This window comes from Phocoena sinus, chromosome 1, assembly GCF_008692025.1.
Source record: "Phocoena sinus isolate mPhoSin1 chromosome 1, mPhoSin1.pri, whole genome shotgun sequence".
Classification (NCBI taxonomy): domain Eukaryota; kingdom Metazoa; phylum Chordata; class Mammalia; order Artiodactyla; family Phocoenidae; genus Phocoena; species Phocoena sinus.
The window spans coordinates 14,850,079-14,865,702 of record NC_045763.1 but is presented as its reverse complement, the minus strand read 5'-3'; the positions used below and the strand labels follow the sequence as shown (position 1 = coordinate 14,865,702).

At 55.3% G+C, this 15,624-nt stretch overlaps 1 protein-coding gene and 1 non-coding gene across 7 annotated transcripts; one reads left to right on the top strand and one right to left on the bottom strand.

Moving 5' to 3' along the window:
• Positions 1 to 429: 429 nt before the first annotated feature.
• SLC66A1 (solute carrier family 66 member 1) lies at positions 430 to 15,548 on the bottom strand. Of its 6 annotated transcripts, none has more exons than XM_032608300.1 (8): positions 15,488 to 15,529; positions 10,379 to 10,602; positions 5,638 to 5,767; positions 4,907 to 4,994; positions 3,918 to 4,060; positions 3,654 to 3,746; positions 2,878 to 3,064; positions 430 to 1,426 (listed from the first exon to the last, which is right to left on the bottom strand). In XM_032608300.1, the coding sequence occupies exons 2-8, from the start codon at positions 10,540 to 10,542 to the stop codon at positions 1,176 to 1,178; spliced, it is 1,056 nt and encodes a 351-aa protein (XP_032464191.1). In that variant the 5' UTR covers positions 10,543 to 10,602; positions 15,488 to 15,529; the 3' UTR covers positions 430 to 1,175. The 6 variants fall into 6 exon arrangements, with proteins under 6 accessions (XP_032464191.1, XP_032464200.1, XP_032464229.1 ...); XM_032608309.1 differs by lacking the exon at positions 15,488 to 15,529 and having other exon boundaries at positions 430 to 654; positions 1,130 to 1,426; positions 10,379 to 10,585; XM_032608338.1 differs by lacking the exon at positions 10,379 to 10,602 and having other exon boundaries at positions 15,488 to 15,548.
• Positions 11,092 to 11,163, top strand: TRNAK-UUU. The gene has a single exon. It is a non-coding gene; the product is annotated as a tRNA-Lys (tRNA).
• Positions 15,549 to 15,624: the final 76 nt, after the last annotated feature.

The window sequence follows — 15,624 nt, the reverse complement described above, 5'->3', positions numbered from 1 at the left end:
GCCTTAGGCGCACCTGGCACCACCCACCCTGATGGCTCCCAGGACCGGCTGTGTGTGGGGGGCGGGGGGGGGGGGGGAGGGGGGGAGGTGAGACAGCAGGCCATCAGGGAGGGGAGCTGGCCCCTCTGTCCTCAGGCATGCATGGGGTTGTGGCCAAGAAGAAAGTGGACTCAGGTTGGGGTCTGGGAGGCAAACTAAAGTTGGGGCACAGGAACTAGAGCTCGGGGCTAAGCCCTGCCCTCCTCTCCACCCTTCCCGCCTGCAACACTGGCACCTTCCCCGTTTATCTTCTGACTGTCCTTCTGCCGTGTCACCTCTTCCAGGAAGGTCTCCCTGATTTCCAGGGAGATCTGGTTGTCCTTCTCCTCCAACTAAAAATGATCAAAGCTAACCTTCAGTGAGCTCCTTCTGCATGCCAGACTTCAGGGCTAACATCTACAAGCACACCATTTTATTTAATCCCTAGAAGGACGTATAAAGTGGTAATACTGTCATCCCATTGCACAGATGAGGTAACTGTGGCACAGAGAGGTTGAGATGCAGAACCAAAGTCTGAACCTTAACTATTCCGCTTCTTGCTGAGCACCGCGGAGCAGGGATCCTGTTGGAGGAGTGTCTTTCTCACTGCTGTGTCCCCACCACCAGGTGTGGAGCCTGCCACAGAGAAGCAGGTTGAAGAAACTGGAGGCCCAAGAGGCTGGGCAGGGGCGGGCCAGCAGACACAGTACCCTCTGGCCTGGCTCTCCCACATCCTGACCCCCTTAGGCCCCCACCTGGGGCCTGCCTGTAGGTGGGACCCCGAACGCCATCCATCACTGTGCCCCAGAGCAGCGCAGAGCCCGGCACCAGGAAAGGAGCACCAGGACGGGCCTCACAGGGAGTACCGTTTACTAGGCCATCTGCAGTCGACTGTACAGTCCACGTGCACCAGGCTGAGCTGGGCTCCTCCCCAGGCGGTCGGGTGGGGGAAGCAGGCAGAATGAGGTAGGTGAGCTGAGGGCCAGCTGCACTGCCTTCTGAGAGGCGAGGTCTCGGCTGCAGGCCCTCCCTTCAGGCTCCAGGGACGGACAGTTGCCTCAGACCCTGGGGGGGAATCCCAAGGCGGGGTGGGCCGGCCCTGGGGGCTGACCTGCTCCTGGAAGAGTCCGTCAGTCAGGGCTTCCGGAAGGGTCAGCTCACGAGGTTTCGGAGGTGTTGGGGGTAGGCGGTCGGGCCGGGAGTTCTAGGCACCCCCAGCTTCCTCCACGGCCCAGCCCAGGGTCAGCAGCACCGTCACTGCCCATACTTCTCCCTTCCTGAGTGTGGCATCTGCAGGTCCCCGTCATCCTGGGCTTGGCCTGGGTCTGGGTCCTGCTCAGCTGGGGAGGAGTGGCTGGCGCTCTGATGAGGTGGCGGCACCCCTGTATATCAGGAACTGTATGGAGATCCGAAGGAGTCAACGTCAAGGCCAAACGGAGCACAGCCTGCGTCGGACCTGCCCCAGGGTGGCCTGTGGCCCCATCCAGAACTGCTGCCCTCTTCCCTCCCTGCAACTCGGCCAGGTAGGCAGGGTCAGCCATGGCCTCCTGGCCTCTGCTCTTGCTGCCTTCCCACCCCTCAACCGGCCAAACCCCATTTATCTGCCAAGTCCAGCGCTTGGGTCTTCCTCTCCAGGCAGCCTCCCCTGACCCCAGCTCCAGGATCTTGCCCTCCTCTCACCCTACAGAATCCTGGGGGTTTCAGCAAGTGGCAGGGGCCATTTTGGGGCACTAGAGCTTAACTTTCTTCATCTCTCATTGCACCCACCAGGAACTCCACAAACGTCGAAACAAGGGCCCCGTTTACCTCCTCCCAAAGGAGATGCAAATAATGCCCTGCTCAGCCATCCAGCAAACAAACATTTACTGAGCACTCACTGTGTGCTGGGTCCGGTGCTGGGTATTTCCAGAGACCTTAGCTTATGTAATTGCCCCATGACCTTGGTGAGACAGCAAGATGAAGACATGGAAGCACAGAGAGGCTAACGGTTTGCTCTGTGTCACACAGGACACCGGGGAGCCAGGATTTGAACTCAAGTTTTTCCATCTCTAATTCACGGGTGTGTGTCTCCACATTGCAGCTTTCCTTCCTCCTGCCTGGATGGGCTGATTTATGTATGCCCTGTTCCCCAGACCCTCTGCACAAGCTGTGCCAGGAACATCCCTCCCTCTCCTGTGCCTAACTTCTCCTTCAGGGCACAGTTTCAATGGCACTAGTGGAGGCCTCTGCTGAGCCTCTAAACCAGGACAGACAGCCCCCTGGTCACACACTCTTGCAGTTTTTCTCTGTGCTACTCAGTGGCACCACAGTGAAGTAATTACTTATGATTACGCATATCCTGTCTGCCTCCCCACTGAACTGTGAGCTTCTTGAAGGAAGGACCATTCTGTTCTTACTCACAAATAGATCCGGTACCTGGAGGGGTGCCCAGCACATGGGAGGTTTGGCTCTTGGATGGATGGATGGATGGATGGATGGATGGATGGATGGATGGATGGATGGATGGAAGGATGGATGGATGGAAGGATGGATGGATGGATGGATAGAAGGATGGATGGGTGGATGGACGGACAGACGGATGGACAGAAGGATGGATGGATGGATGGACTGGATGGAAGGATGGATGGAAGGATGGATGGATGGAAGGATAGATAGAAGAATGGATGGATGGATGGATGGATGGATGGATGGAAGGAAGGAAGGATGGATGGATGGATGGATGGATAGATGGATGGATGGATGGATGGATGATGGATGGATGGAAGGAAAGATGGATGGATGGATGGACGCTGAAGCCGCGTGCAGGCGGAGGCTGCTGTGGCCCCCCCGACCCCACCCACCCTCACACCCTGAAGGATACGATAGTGTCGAGCAGCAGGACGCCCAGGCTGCCCACGAGCCAGGGCAGGTGGTGCAGCACATAGCTGCCCTCGCCCTGGCCTACTTCGGGGTTTTTGAGCAGCACGCTTAGCCCATACAGCGTGTTCCCCAGCATCACCAAGGCGAACAGCGAGTAGGAGATCCCCTGTGTCGACTTCCGCAGGAACTGGAAGCGAGAGGTGTAGGGTCAGAGACCTCAAACGGGCCTCTTGTCTCTCTGGACTGTAACTGTCCATGTGTCCGTCTGCCCTGTCACAATGCACATGCTCTGAGCAGACTGCACACGGTGTGACCAGTGTCCGACACGGGCCTGCTGCCCAGATCAGCCCTTTCCAGGGCCTGACTCCTCATCCCCGTTCTAACGTCATCTCCCGAGCCACCCTGCCCAGGTCGCAAGAGACTAGGGCTGCCCCACCCTGCTCGCCCCAAGGTGCCTGCTCCCCAGCCCTACGCTGACTCACTGCCCAGCAAGGCTCCCCCATCTCTGGTTCCCCACCTTCTCTGCTCTGCTCTCAGCCCCTCGCTCTCACCTGACCTCCGACCTCCCCGGGACACATGCAGGTCACATGTACCCCTGGATGGCAGGCATCTCATGCCCATTTCCAGAGGCAGAAACTGAGGCTTGGACAAGTGGATTCAGTCACCCAAGCCAACAGTGAGTGTGGACCAGACCTGTTGCTACTCCCTAACCCAGGGGCCCGAGCTGCCAGCCGGCTCCTCTTCCCGTGGCCCCAGTGCCCCTGCCCGCGGCTCACATTGGTGCGGATCTGAGGCAGCCGGGAGAGCAGGTACAGCATGCTGGACACGGAGCCGATTACGAAGCCAATGATTTCCTGCCGCGTGAAGGGCTGAGAGGGCAGAGTGGAGTGCTCAGTGCTCAGCAGGGGCCAGGGTGCAGCCTGAGAGCCCCAACTCTCTCCTCGAGGGCAATTCCCCTGACCTCGTGGTCATGCAGGGGCGGGCCCTCGGGGTGAGCCAGACCCCCACCCCTGCTCTACTCTCGCGTGCCCACACCTCACCTTATTGCCCGGCTCCACAGACAAGAGCGTCCGCCCCCGGAAGACCTCCCTGGGGGCAGCCACCAAGCCAGCGCTGCTCAGCAGTGGGGCGGTACACGCCACCCCCAAGATGAACAACAGCACAGAATTGATGGGGGCAGACCCTGGACATGAGGCAGGAGGGAAGCTGAGATTAGGGATCTGAGTGGCAGCAGACAGACTGGGCTTTGAGTCCTGGCCTTGTCCCTCAGTGGCTGTGTGACCTTGGGCAAGTGACCTAACCTCTCTGAGCCTTTATTCCTCATCTGTAGAATGGGTATAATGAGAGTACCCTTCTCCTAAGGTTGTAAAGGTAAACTGATGAGGGCAGTGGGGGCAGGAAGGGAATTATGGAGCGTGGAAATGCTGAGACAGCCCCACCCCCAGGTGCCTGGATCATTTCTTGTACAGCCCTGGATCTGCCCCTTCTGAATCCTGTGTGCCGTGTCCTTGTTTCCTCAGCTCCAAGCCCAGGGCCCGGCACTGAGGAGCAGCTGAAGCCATGTTTGCTGAATGAGAGAACTTAAGTGAAGGGGACTCCCTGTGGTCCTGCCCGGATGTACTCACTGCCCTCTATCTCGGCTCATCAGGTGATCAGGGCCCCAGCTTTCAGATAAGGCCCCCGAGGAAGCCTTTTTTTTTTTTTTTTTTTTTTTTTTTGCGGCACACGGGCCTCTCACTGCTGTGGCCTCTCCCGTTGCGGAGCACAGGCTCCGGACACGTAGGCTCAGCGGCCATGGCTCGCGGGCCCAGCCGCTCCACGGCATGTGGGATCTTCCCGGACCGGGGCACGAACCCGTGTCCCCTGCATCGGCAGGCGGACTCTCAACCACTGCGCCACCAGGGAAGCCCCTGAGGGAGCCTTTTTGAGGTTTGGTTTATCACCAGCAATGGGAAACCTTCCTCCTCCCAAACTTCCAGGCCTCCCGGCTGCCCTCAGGCACCTGACACAGAGGGATCCCCATACTCACACAGAGAGGGGCGTTTCTTAAACTTGTAATGAAAGTACAGCGACAGCATCAGCACGTCGGCTAAGACGTAATACACGGCTGTGTAGGTCTGCAAGAGAAGAGGGGGCCCAGGGCGCTGGCTGCAGTCCCCGGCTCAGGGACCACACCCGAGCACCCGGGCAGCTCTGCCCCATCCCAGCTGGGTGACCCTGAGCAAGTTGCTTCACCTCCTGGAGTTTCTGTTTGCTCATCTGGAAAGGAGGGGATCACAGTTCCTACCTGGCAGAGCTAGACAGCAGGTAGGCAAGGGCCTGGCAGGTGCCCGCCTGGGCAGACAGAGGAAATGGTGGCTAGCATGACCAGGCAGGACAAAATGGGACTCAGAGGTTAAGTGGAGGCTACCATTTGGCTGATACAGGGGCAATTTACAGCCCCCCTTGGGAAGACAATAGATTCCTGATTTTGAGTCCCAGCTCCACCCAGCCACAGAAGAATGATGGCACCTGGGCCTCCCAAGGGAGAACCTTCCTCCTCCAGGGCCCCATGCCCTGAAAGCTCAGTCAGGATCTTAGCACCTCAGAGGTCAAAGACCCCAGCCATCCTGTGGTTTGATGTGCTCATTTTGTAGATGGGGGAACTGAGGCCCACACTGTGCGGCAGGCAGAGGGCTCTCTCTATAGCATGGGGCCCTCGAAGATGGAAGCCTCTGCAGACTGTCCCTGGCAGCCCACCCAGCCCGGGGACCAGCCCACCTGCAGGGGCAGCTGGTCAGCAAGGAAGGAGCCGATGAGATTGCAGGAGTCTCCGCCGATCCAGCCCAGGAGGAACCACAGGGACAGAGCCTGGTCCATATTGCCCATTTTGCAGGCCTTGATGTACTGGCTGTGGCGGAGGAAGGAGACGTGTGCTCAGAAGCCGACGGCTGTGATACCGCGTGGAGGGTAAACATGGGAAGAGCCAACATGGAACAGCGGGGCTGGGGCGGCGTCTGCACAGGGGGTCGCCTGGGAGCTGATCCTTCCCGCAGGCGGGATCCTCATGGGCCTTTCTTTGCCCTTTGGGGATTCTTACCACGGGATCCCTTCCAAGCCAGGAGCTCTATGGGACATGCATCTTTCCAGAGAGCCATTGCATGATAGATTCTCCTCCACAGCAGTCTCTTGGTGGGGACCTGGGGTCTTTACAGGGCCCTGATGTTTTGTGTCAGACCCCGAGAACCACTTCATAGGGACCCTGGGTTCTCTCTTCTATGGAGGAGCGGGAGGGGGGTTGGTGTTTGGAAGGAAGGAGGATGGTGGTTGCCGTGCAGCCGAGGCCTGGGCGATGCCCTATCTCCAGGGGAGATGGATGATAATATGGGCCTGTTATCTTCAAAGGGCAACAGAGAAGCCTCAGGCTGTGGCTCCCAGAGCTCTGATTACAAAACCATGGGGTCAAGTCTTGATGGGTCTCTTTGGGGATGGAAAAGTCAGGGAACCAGGATTCACACTCAGACCCTGGGGTTCCAGGCTTGCTCTGAGTCATCCCGCAATGGCCATCTGCTGCTTACCCTTCTCTTTAATCATTTGCATGTATTTAAATTAGTAAAAGGTAACTGAATAGCACCTCACCCCACCTTCCACCCGAGACGGAAGCTAGGAGAGCTAGGCCTGGCCCTGGTTCTTCACGGTCATCCTTCCACCTCCATCTCCTGCTGACCCCGCCCCCAGCTCTTTAGGTCTCCCATCCAAGCCTGTGTTCCTAGTTTCCAACTCCCTCCTCCGACAGGGGACACTCCGACCCCCACCACCTCTTCACCAGGACTGCCTTCTCTTCCTCCAAACTCTGCATCAGCAGATGGCTCACCCAGTCCCTCCTCTGGATCTTTCAGGAAATATCAGTTCCTCCTCAGGGCCTTCCTAGAAGGGAGCTCTGCCAGCACTGGTCAGTTCCTCCTGGACTCAAGCTTCCTGAGGGAAGGGACAGTGCCCAGCATGGGCCTGGCCTGGAGAGGCCCTTAAGGTTTACCCCGTGGCCCTGCCCTTCCAGGATACTGTGACTTGAAGAGCCTCCATAAATTTCAGGGAAAGTGATTTTGTCACACTCAGGAAAGGCCGAGTCCTAAGGAGAAGCAGTAAGGTGGCTGCCCTCCCTGCCATCACCCAGGGCTTCTCCCAGACCTCTGACACCCCCTCCCTGGTTAATCAGCCAGGCCCAGGCAGGGCTGGCACTATGCCCTGGTGGAAGGGGGAGGCCTCAGCCAGCTCCACCAGCTCCTCGTGCTTCTGGGGGACCTCTCACCCCAAGATGGGGAGTCTCTCTCCCTTGGCCTCCACCCATCACCCAGACCTGTCTGCTTTGCCTGCTAAGGGCCACCTATCCAATCCCCCAGACATCATTGCTTGCTGGATGCCTTACACAGCCTCCCTGCCTCCAGTCTCTTCCCCGTCCCTCCAGTTCTCCTTCCCTAACAGAAGGTCTACAAAAGGCAAGGATGGGGTCGGTTTTGCTTACTTCTGCCACATCTAGTATGGCAGCTGGGACAAGGTGAGTCAGTAAAAATGTCAAGCCCTAGACAGCATGTTGGGACAACTTGATGAGGTAAGGGTAGTCTTTTTTTTTTGGCCGCTGCACGGCTTGTGGGATCTTAGTTCCCCGACCAGGGATTGAACCTGGGCCCTCAGCAGTGACAGCACAGAGTCCTAACCATAGGACTGCCAGGGAATTCCCAATGGTAGTCTTTTTAACACATGGTACTGGGACAACCGGGTACCGCATGCAAAAGAACGAGGTTGGATCCCTACCTCACACCATATACAAAATACAACTCAAGCTGAGTCAAAGCTCTACATGTAAGAGCTAATTTGTGATACTGTGATTTACAATAAGAAATATATATATTTGGTCTTCTTCCCTGTTCCCTGCACAGAGCTCTCCTAAGAATGTCCTAAGGCGTGAGAGAGAAAGAGAGAAAAAAAGGTGTCTTTTGTAATGTTAATAAGGTGACTTTCGGAAAGCCCTTAGGTCACCTGAGGATAAGGACTCATTGCCAGGGGAACCAACAGTAGGATTAGAAGGTTGGGACATTTGGTCTCAGGGGTCCCTGTCCCACCCCCCTCACCCACCTCAGGGGAGGAGAGAGGCTCGAGATTTTGCCCAATTGCTAATGGCCAATGACTGTGTAATAAAGCCTCCATAAAAATCATTCCTCTGAGTTCTGTGAGCTGCTCTAGCAAACTAACCAAACCTGAGGAGGGGCCGGAGGAATCTCCGGATCTACAGCTGGAGGTCAGAAGCACAAATGACAACCTGGACCTGTGACTGGTCTCAGAAGTGGGGAGGAGGGAGCACTCTTGTGGGACTTGTAGGACTGGGCCCTTAACCTGTGGGATCTGAGGCTGTCTCAGGTGTAGACAGTGTAAAAATTGAGCTGACTGCTTGATGGTGTGGCAAAAAAACACATCAGAATTGGTGTCAGACTTGGATAAATCTATATAAACCTCTTAGAAGATAAGGGTGAATCTTTGTTACCTGGATTAAGCTATCCTTTCTAGACATGATAGCAAAAGCACAAGTAACAAAAGAAAAAAACACATAAATTGGACATCATCAAGGGACTTCCCTGGCGGTCCAGTGGTTAAGACTCCGAGCTCCCATGCAGGGGGCTCAGGTTCGATCCCTGCTCGGGGAACTAAGATCCCACATGCTGCACGGAGCGGCCAAAAAAAAAAAATTGGACATCAACAAATTTTTGTGCTTCAAGCGACACCATCGAGAAAGTGAAAAGACAACTCACTGAATGGGAGAAAATATTTGCAAAATATAGCTAGAATATACAAAGAACTCTTATAACTCAACAGCAAAAAGACAAATAATCCAATTGAAAAATGGGCAAAGAACCTCAACAGACCTTTTTCCAAAGAGAATATAATTTGGCCAATTAAGCTACTTAATATCACCAGCCAACAAGGAAATACAAATGAGAAGTATGAGATACCACTTCACGCTCACTGGGATGGTATAATAAAAAAGACAGAAAATAACAAGTGTTGATGGGGATTTAGAGAAATTCTTGCACTGCTGGTGGGAATGTAAAATGGTGCAACCGCTTTGGAAAACAGCCTGGCAGTTCCTCAAAAGATTAAACACAGAGTTACCATGTGACCCGGCAATTCCACCCCTTAGGAATATACCCAAGAGAAGTAAACACACATGTCCCCACTAAAACTTGTACATGAACATACACAGCAGCTTTAATCACACTGGCCAAAAGGTAGAAACCGCCCAAATGTCCATCAATGAACGAATGAATAAACAAAAGGTATACACATACAACGAAAACTACTATTCGGATGTAAAAAAAGAATGAAGTATTGACACTAGCTACGTATGATGTGGATGAACCTTGAAGATGTTATGCTAAGTGAAAGAAGCCAGTCACAGAAGGCCACATACTGTATGATCCATGGATATGAAATGTCCAAAATAGGCAAATCTACAGACAGAAAGCAGATTGGTGGTTGGGGCCGGGAGATTTAGAGGGAAACGAGGAATGACTCATTTCTTTCTGGGTTTCTTTTTAGGGTGACAAAAATGTTCTAAAACTGATTGCGCCAATGCTTACACAACTCTGTGCATATACTAAAACCTTGGACTTGTACATTTAAATGGGCTAACTCAATGGTATGTGAATTATCTCTCAATTAAACTGTTATCTTTCTCCCTCAGGAGAAACAGCATAAGATTTCCTAACAGTGGAGAATGCCCTTACATTACAGGGCCCTGGATGACCTCTTTGACCTCACCTCTCCTCTTTGGCCCCCCCTCTGCCCAGCCATGGGACTGAGCGTATGGTGTGTAAAGGCCATCCTCATAGCAACCCTGTGAGGTAGGGCACAACATTCCCATTTTACAGATGAGAAAACCGAGGCACAGAGCAGTGAAGGGACTTGCCCAGGTCACAGTGTGTCCACGTTCCCTAATCACAGCAGTGGCCATGCTGTTCTGTAATCACCGCTTGTCCTCCACCAGACTGTCACAGAACAAAGGCCAAGTTCGATGCACCCCAGCCCTCCCACTCCTCCGCCTCCTCTCTGACTAGCTGTGCATTTCACAGCAAGCTAGTTAACCTCTCTGGGTTTCTGTTTCCTCGTAAAGTAGCGATACAGATTGTATCTATTTCACAGGGTGGTTATGAGGATTAAATAGGGTAAAGACACGTCAAGTGCTTAGAAATGAGCTAGGTACACAGTGGGCACTTACTGAACAGGTGTTATTATTATTACCTGTGTGTCAGCATGGTCCAGCACAAGGCGGGGCCTAGAGTGAGGTTCGCTGTAGGGCCCTCCAGGGTGGGCTGGAAGTCAGTCAGTGGGGGTGGGAGAGGGAGCACACTTGGCCTTGAGTCTGGAGAGGCCCAACGCCAGCCAGTGAGCCCCTCTTCGGTGCAGCCCCAGGAGCACTTGCCCCACCCGTGCAACCCAGCCCTGGTCCCACCACCCTGATGCTACTCACGGGAGGGTGGACGCAGCAAAGCAGAGAATGGAGATCAAGCCCAGGCCCACGCTGGCCTTGTCCCAGTCATCCCAGGCACACTCGCCAAACACATCCCATATCCACTGGCTGGAGCCATTGGGGCAGCTGGAGAAGTTTCTGGAGCCCAGCTTCCTCCAGACCATGGCTTCGGAGGGAGGGAGGGAGGGAGGGAGGGAGCCGGTGTGCTGAGGCAGGCGACAGCTCTACAGGGAACAAGACAGGGGCCTTCAGCCTTGGGAGGTCTGGGTCCTAGTCATGGTCCCGCCACTTTGAGCCCATTCCAGCCTTATCACCCAGCATGGACTGAGCCCCTGAACCAGAGAACACGATCAGTACAGAGATCAAAGTAACCACATATGCAGGGAGGGCACTGGATGTGTGGTCAGAGACAGGTGCATTCGAATCCCCACTCTGCCTGTTAACGCCTCGACTTTGGGCAAGTGACTCAGCCTTGCTGAGCCTCAGTCTCCTCATCTGCAAGATGGGGCGATAACAGTGCCTCCCGCATACAGCTGTGAGGGTTCAATGAGTTCAGAAATCTAGTGTAGAGAACTGAGCCCTCAAACAATGCCACCTTTGTTCTAACTCTTGAACATTTCGATTGCAAATGTTGCAAATCACGCTGTGAGGGTCTGCTGAGACCAGGCCCACTAAGTACATCCTCTCATTTCAAGTACGGCTGTCCTGGGAATCCCCTGGTGGTCCAGTGGTTAGGACTCAGCACTTTTACTGCTGGGGCCTGGGTTCAATCCCTGGTCAGGGAACTAAGATCTCACCAGCTGCACCACTCAGCCAAAAAAAAAAAAAAAGTATGGCTGTCCCCTAGTACATCGGTCAGATGAGGCAAGTGGTGAAGAAGGAGCAGGTGAGTTGCACACACGGCTGGGATTCAAGCTTGGCGTGCTCAAGCCGCATTCTCCCGGCAGCGCGCGTGTGTAGGACGCCTGCCGGCAAAGAGTCTGGAGCCACCTCCCCACTCCCACCGCCGACAAAGCCAGGAGCTGGCTGGTTGCAGGGGCAGGCGGCGAAGTCCCCACCTGGTGTCCTAGAGCAGTCACAGCCTGTGTGACAGTCCCAGAGGAGGAAGAGGAAGTGGGGTTGCTGGGCAGAATCATCACAGCCCCTGATAGCTGAGCACGTGACCAGCTCTGTGCTAAGCACCTTACGTAGGCCTTTCTGCATTTTGCTGCATATCAGCTCTATGAAGTGGGGGCTACTGATATGTCTGCGTGGACCCGGGGAGGTGACTTGCCAGGGCCACCCAAGCAGGAAGCACTCACAGCCACCATGCTTCTGTCCCTGGGAATGGCGGCACCTTCCTGTGGTCTGGCAGGGCTGCCCAGGGTCTCATGCAGCCAGAAGACAGGCTTCCCCTTTTCTCACTGCGCTCAGAGGGGCTTTCCTCACCTGGGATGAGGCTCTCTCCAGCCACCCTCAGTTTCTGCTTGTGTCAAAAGACCCAGGATCCTCGTAAAGCAATGCCCCACAGACAATGCCACAGACCAAATGTTTATGTCCCTCCTGTACTGTTGAAATCTAACCCCCAATGTGATGGTATTTTTGAGGTGGGACCTTTGGGGAGTATTTAGGTCATGAAGGCAGAGCCCTCATGAATGGGATTAGTGCCCTTACAGGAAGGACCCCAGAGAGCTCCCTCGCCCCTTCTGCCAGGTGAGGACATATCGAGAAGACAGCCATCTATGAACTAGGAAGTGGACCCTCACCAGACGTTGAATCTACTAGCACCCTGAACTTGGACTTCCCAGCCTCCAGAACTGTGAGAAATCAATGTTTGTTTCTAAGCCATCCAGACAAATGGTATTTTGTTACATTGGCCCGAATGGGCTGAGACACCCTGGCTGGACCCTTGGAACTGCTGAGGCCGCAGCGACCTGGGAGCGTCAGGCAGGGAAAAGAAGCGAGTCAGCTGCTTTTCTTAGGAAGCTCTAGGCTCTCAGCTCTAACGTGACTCAACAGCGAGCCCCAGCACCCCAGGTCACTGCCTGCCTGGTTCACTGCAGTCCCTCCGGGGCCCTGCAAAGGGGGGCTGAAGGTCTCTTCCTGTACCTTGGTGACCACCCCCCCTTGACCTTCAGCACAGCTGATGTTGGAGCCATTTACCTGCTGTCCTGCCACCAGCAGCTGCAAGGCCACCCCAGGTTAACACGCAGTCCAGGTAGGAGCTGGGTTTTTGTGGTGCCTCAGGCATTTCGAATCAAGTCCTTTTGTTCCCCAGCCACCCCTCCGGTGGAGCACTTCCCCAAGCCTCCTCTTGTACAGCCTCAACACACCACGGCAGGTCATCACGGTAGTATACTGCCATCCTCATTAACTTCTCTGTGAGGGGAACCCTGTCCTCATTCTACAGATGAGGGTGAGTGGCCTCGTGCAAGTAAGTCTGAGCCTGTGTATAAACCGAGGATAATGACGCTCACCCCTTGGGGTTGTTGTATAGATAAAATGCACATAAAGCTCTTAGCCCAGGGCCTGACACAATGGTAGTGACTAAGAATGAGAGACCAGTATGTCAAGCACCCTGAGGTCACTCTCACTTCCTCTTTTCACCAGGCTAGGGAAGAAAGAAAGTGGACACAGCCCAGTGAAGGAGGGATGGGTGTCTCGGGGGATGTACCATGGCTCGTAGGGCCCAGGGCCCTGGGTGGGTGGTCCCCTGTCCATGCACGGGGTCCATGAGCAGCTCGGGGCTCAGGATACTTTGAGACACGCCTGAGCCCTGAACAGAAGACACTTTCCTCTGAGGGCCACTGTGCACAGAGCCTGTCACCCGTGGGTTCTGACCCAAGTAGGAAGCCAGCCTGGGCCCAGGCCTGGCTTCGAGACCGGGCCCACCTCCTAGTCCAACAGCACTGAGCAAATGGATGGCCAGGGTTGCAACAAAGGTTGACCAGGTCTGTAGGTGTGACAAGGACCACAACAGGGGTGCCTTGTGGTTTTTGTTTTTTTTAATTGAAGCATATAGTTGATTCAGGGGTGCCTTGTTATCATGGAGAGCACATGTTTGAAATTCAGGATCAGTGTGTCAGAGCTGGGGATAAAGGACCTGGGGTTTAAGAAGCTCCCCCAGCGTATTCTGATCACATGTATTCTGTGCACATGACCACACTTTAAGAAAGGCGGAGGGGACTTCCCTGGTGGCACAGTGGTTGAGGGTCCGCCTGCCGATGCAAGGGACACGGGTTCGTGACCCGGTCCGGGAAGATCCCACACGCCGCAGAGCAGCTGGGCCCGTGAGCCATGGCCGCTGGGCCTGCACGTCCGGAGCCTGTGCTCCACAACGGGAGAGGCCACGACAGTGAGAGGCCCGCGTACCGCAAAAAAAGAAAGGGGGAGGGACTTCCCTGGTGGTCCGGTGGCTAAGACTCCACACTCCCAATGCAAGGGGCCCGGGTTCGATCCCTGTTCAGGGAACTAGATCCTGCATGCCACAACTTAGAGCCCACATGCCGCAACGAAGACCTGGTGCAGCCAAATAAATAAATAAATATTTAAAAAAAAAAGAAAAGAAAGGCAGCCCTGGAAATGGCATCCGCTGCCACAGCCATGTAACTCGTCCAGATCTCAAAGCTGAGCCACAGAGATGCTCCCCACTGAAGCTGCTCCGGTGGCCACCTTTATCTACCAGATAAGTCCAAACGCCTTGAGACCGAGCCCCAGGGTACTCCAAGAACTGCCCTCCCCCCCATCTCCTGTCCCTCCCTCTAGGCCTTCAGACGGTCACTCCCAGGTCTCCTGACTTCTGTCCATGCCGTCTCTTCCCCTAGGCTGGGCCTTTTCATCCTAGACGGCGTAGTAAAGAGAAACTAAGACCCAGTTCTAAATTGCCGTCTCAGTTTAGAGGGTCCTCACAGGAGCTGGCGGGAAAACACCTGTCCCCTCTTCCCTTACCTCCTCCACAAACCCAAAGAACGTTCATCACACTCGTCCGCCACTGCCGCACTTTAAGCCACTCCTGTCCCTTCGCCCCGGGTGTAAACTTATTCTTAGGCCCCGGACACACCAGGTGCACAGTAAAGGTTCAAAAAACAGCAAGACACACACAGAGCGGAGGGAGAGGGAGCGAGAAAGGAAGGAAAAGAAGGTAGGAAGGGAGAGAGAGAGAGAAACAAAGAAAGGAAGGGAGAATGGGAGACCTAATTGTGAGCTTGGATGGCCTAGGGCTGAGGAGAAAGCACTCTGGAACTGACCTGCCTGATGCCTACTAGCAATGAATTCTTGGTCGAGTGCCTGAGCCTCAGAGTTCCAACCTGTAAAACGAGGGAATGATGCCAGTATCCACCTGCTAGGCTAACGGCAGAGTTAAATGAGAGCATCTAGGCTGAGGGATTAGAATGGCGCCTGGCACAGGTCAAACCCTCAGTAGAATAACCGGGAATGGCTATTATTCTGCTCTGTCTAGAGCTCTCTCCCCTCCCCCCACAGGGTTCCTGGCAAACAGCAGGCTTCAGTAAGCCTTGAAAAGACAAGACTGCGTCAGTCCTCATACTTCCAAACACAGACTCCCCATGTACACACTTGGAAACCTGTCCTAGGCATGGAATGGGAGGGGACAATCTGGGCTCCCTGCAGAATTGGGGAGCACCTGAGGGGAGGAGCATCCCGCCCTGGGGCTACCACCCACTCCAGCCCTCCAGGTCCTCGGTCACAACTCCCTCCTAGTGACTCAGCCGAGCACCGGCCGCCTGTTTGGCGGGGATAATAACAGGGCAGCCGCTGGGGTCAGCGCTCATTCGCCGCGAAGCCCCCTCCTCTGGCCCGCCCTGGGGAAAACAAAGTCGTCAGAAACGCAGGGGCCCGTCGGCCAGGAACAAGAGGTGAAAAAGGAACCCAGACCCCAGGCCCTAGGTCAGAGCGGCCCGAGGGGTCATGCTGGTCGCCCTTGAGGAGGTGGCCCTGGGCCCCCGCCGAGGGCCTCCCAATCCCAGCCCAGAGCCTCGCTCCAAGATCTCGCGCCCCGAGGTGGAGGCAGTAGCCCCAGGACCATCCAGGGGCTGGAGGAGGGTGTTGGAAAGATGTAGCAGGGAAGGCCCAGAGTCCCGAACCGCAGCCCCAGCCTCAAATTCGGCTTACCAAGTCTAGAGCCTCCCCACCGCCCGGCTTCTGGGTTCTCCAGCTCCTGCCTTCATCAGCTGACCAGAAACCCCGCCCCGTCCCGTCCCGCCCCGCCCCGTCCCGTCCCGGAGCTGCGCGGCTCCGCCTCTTGCGCC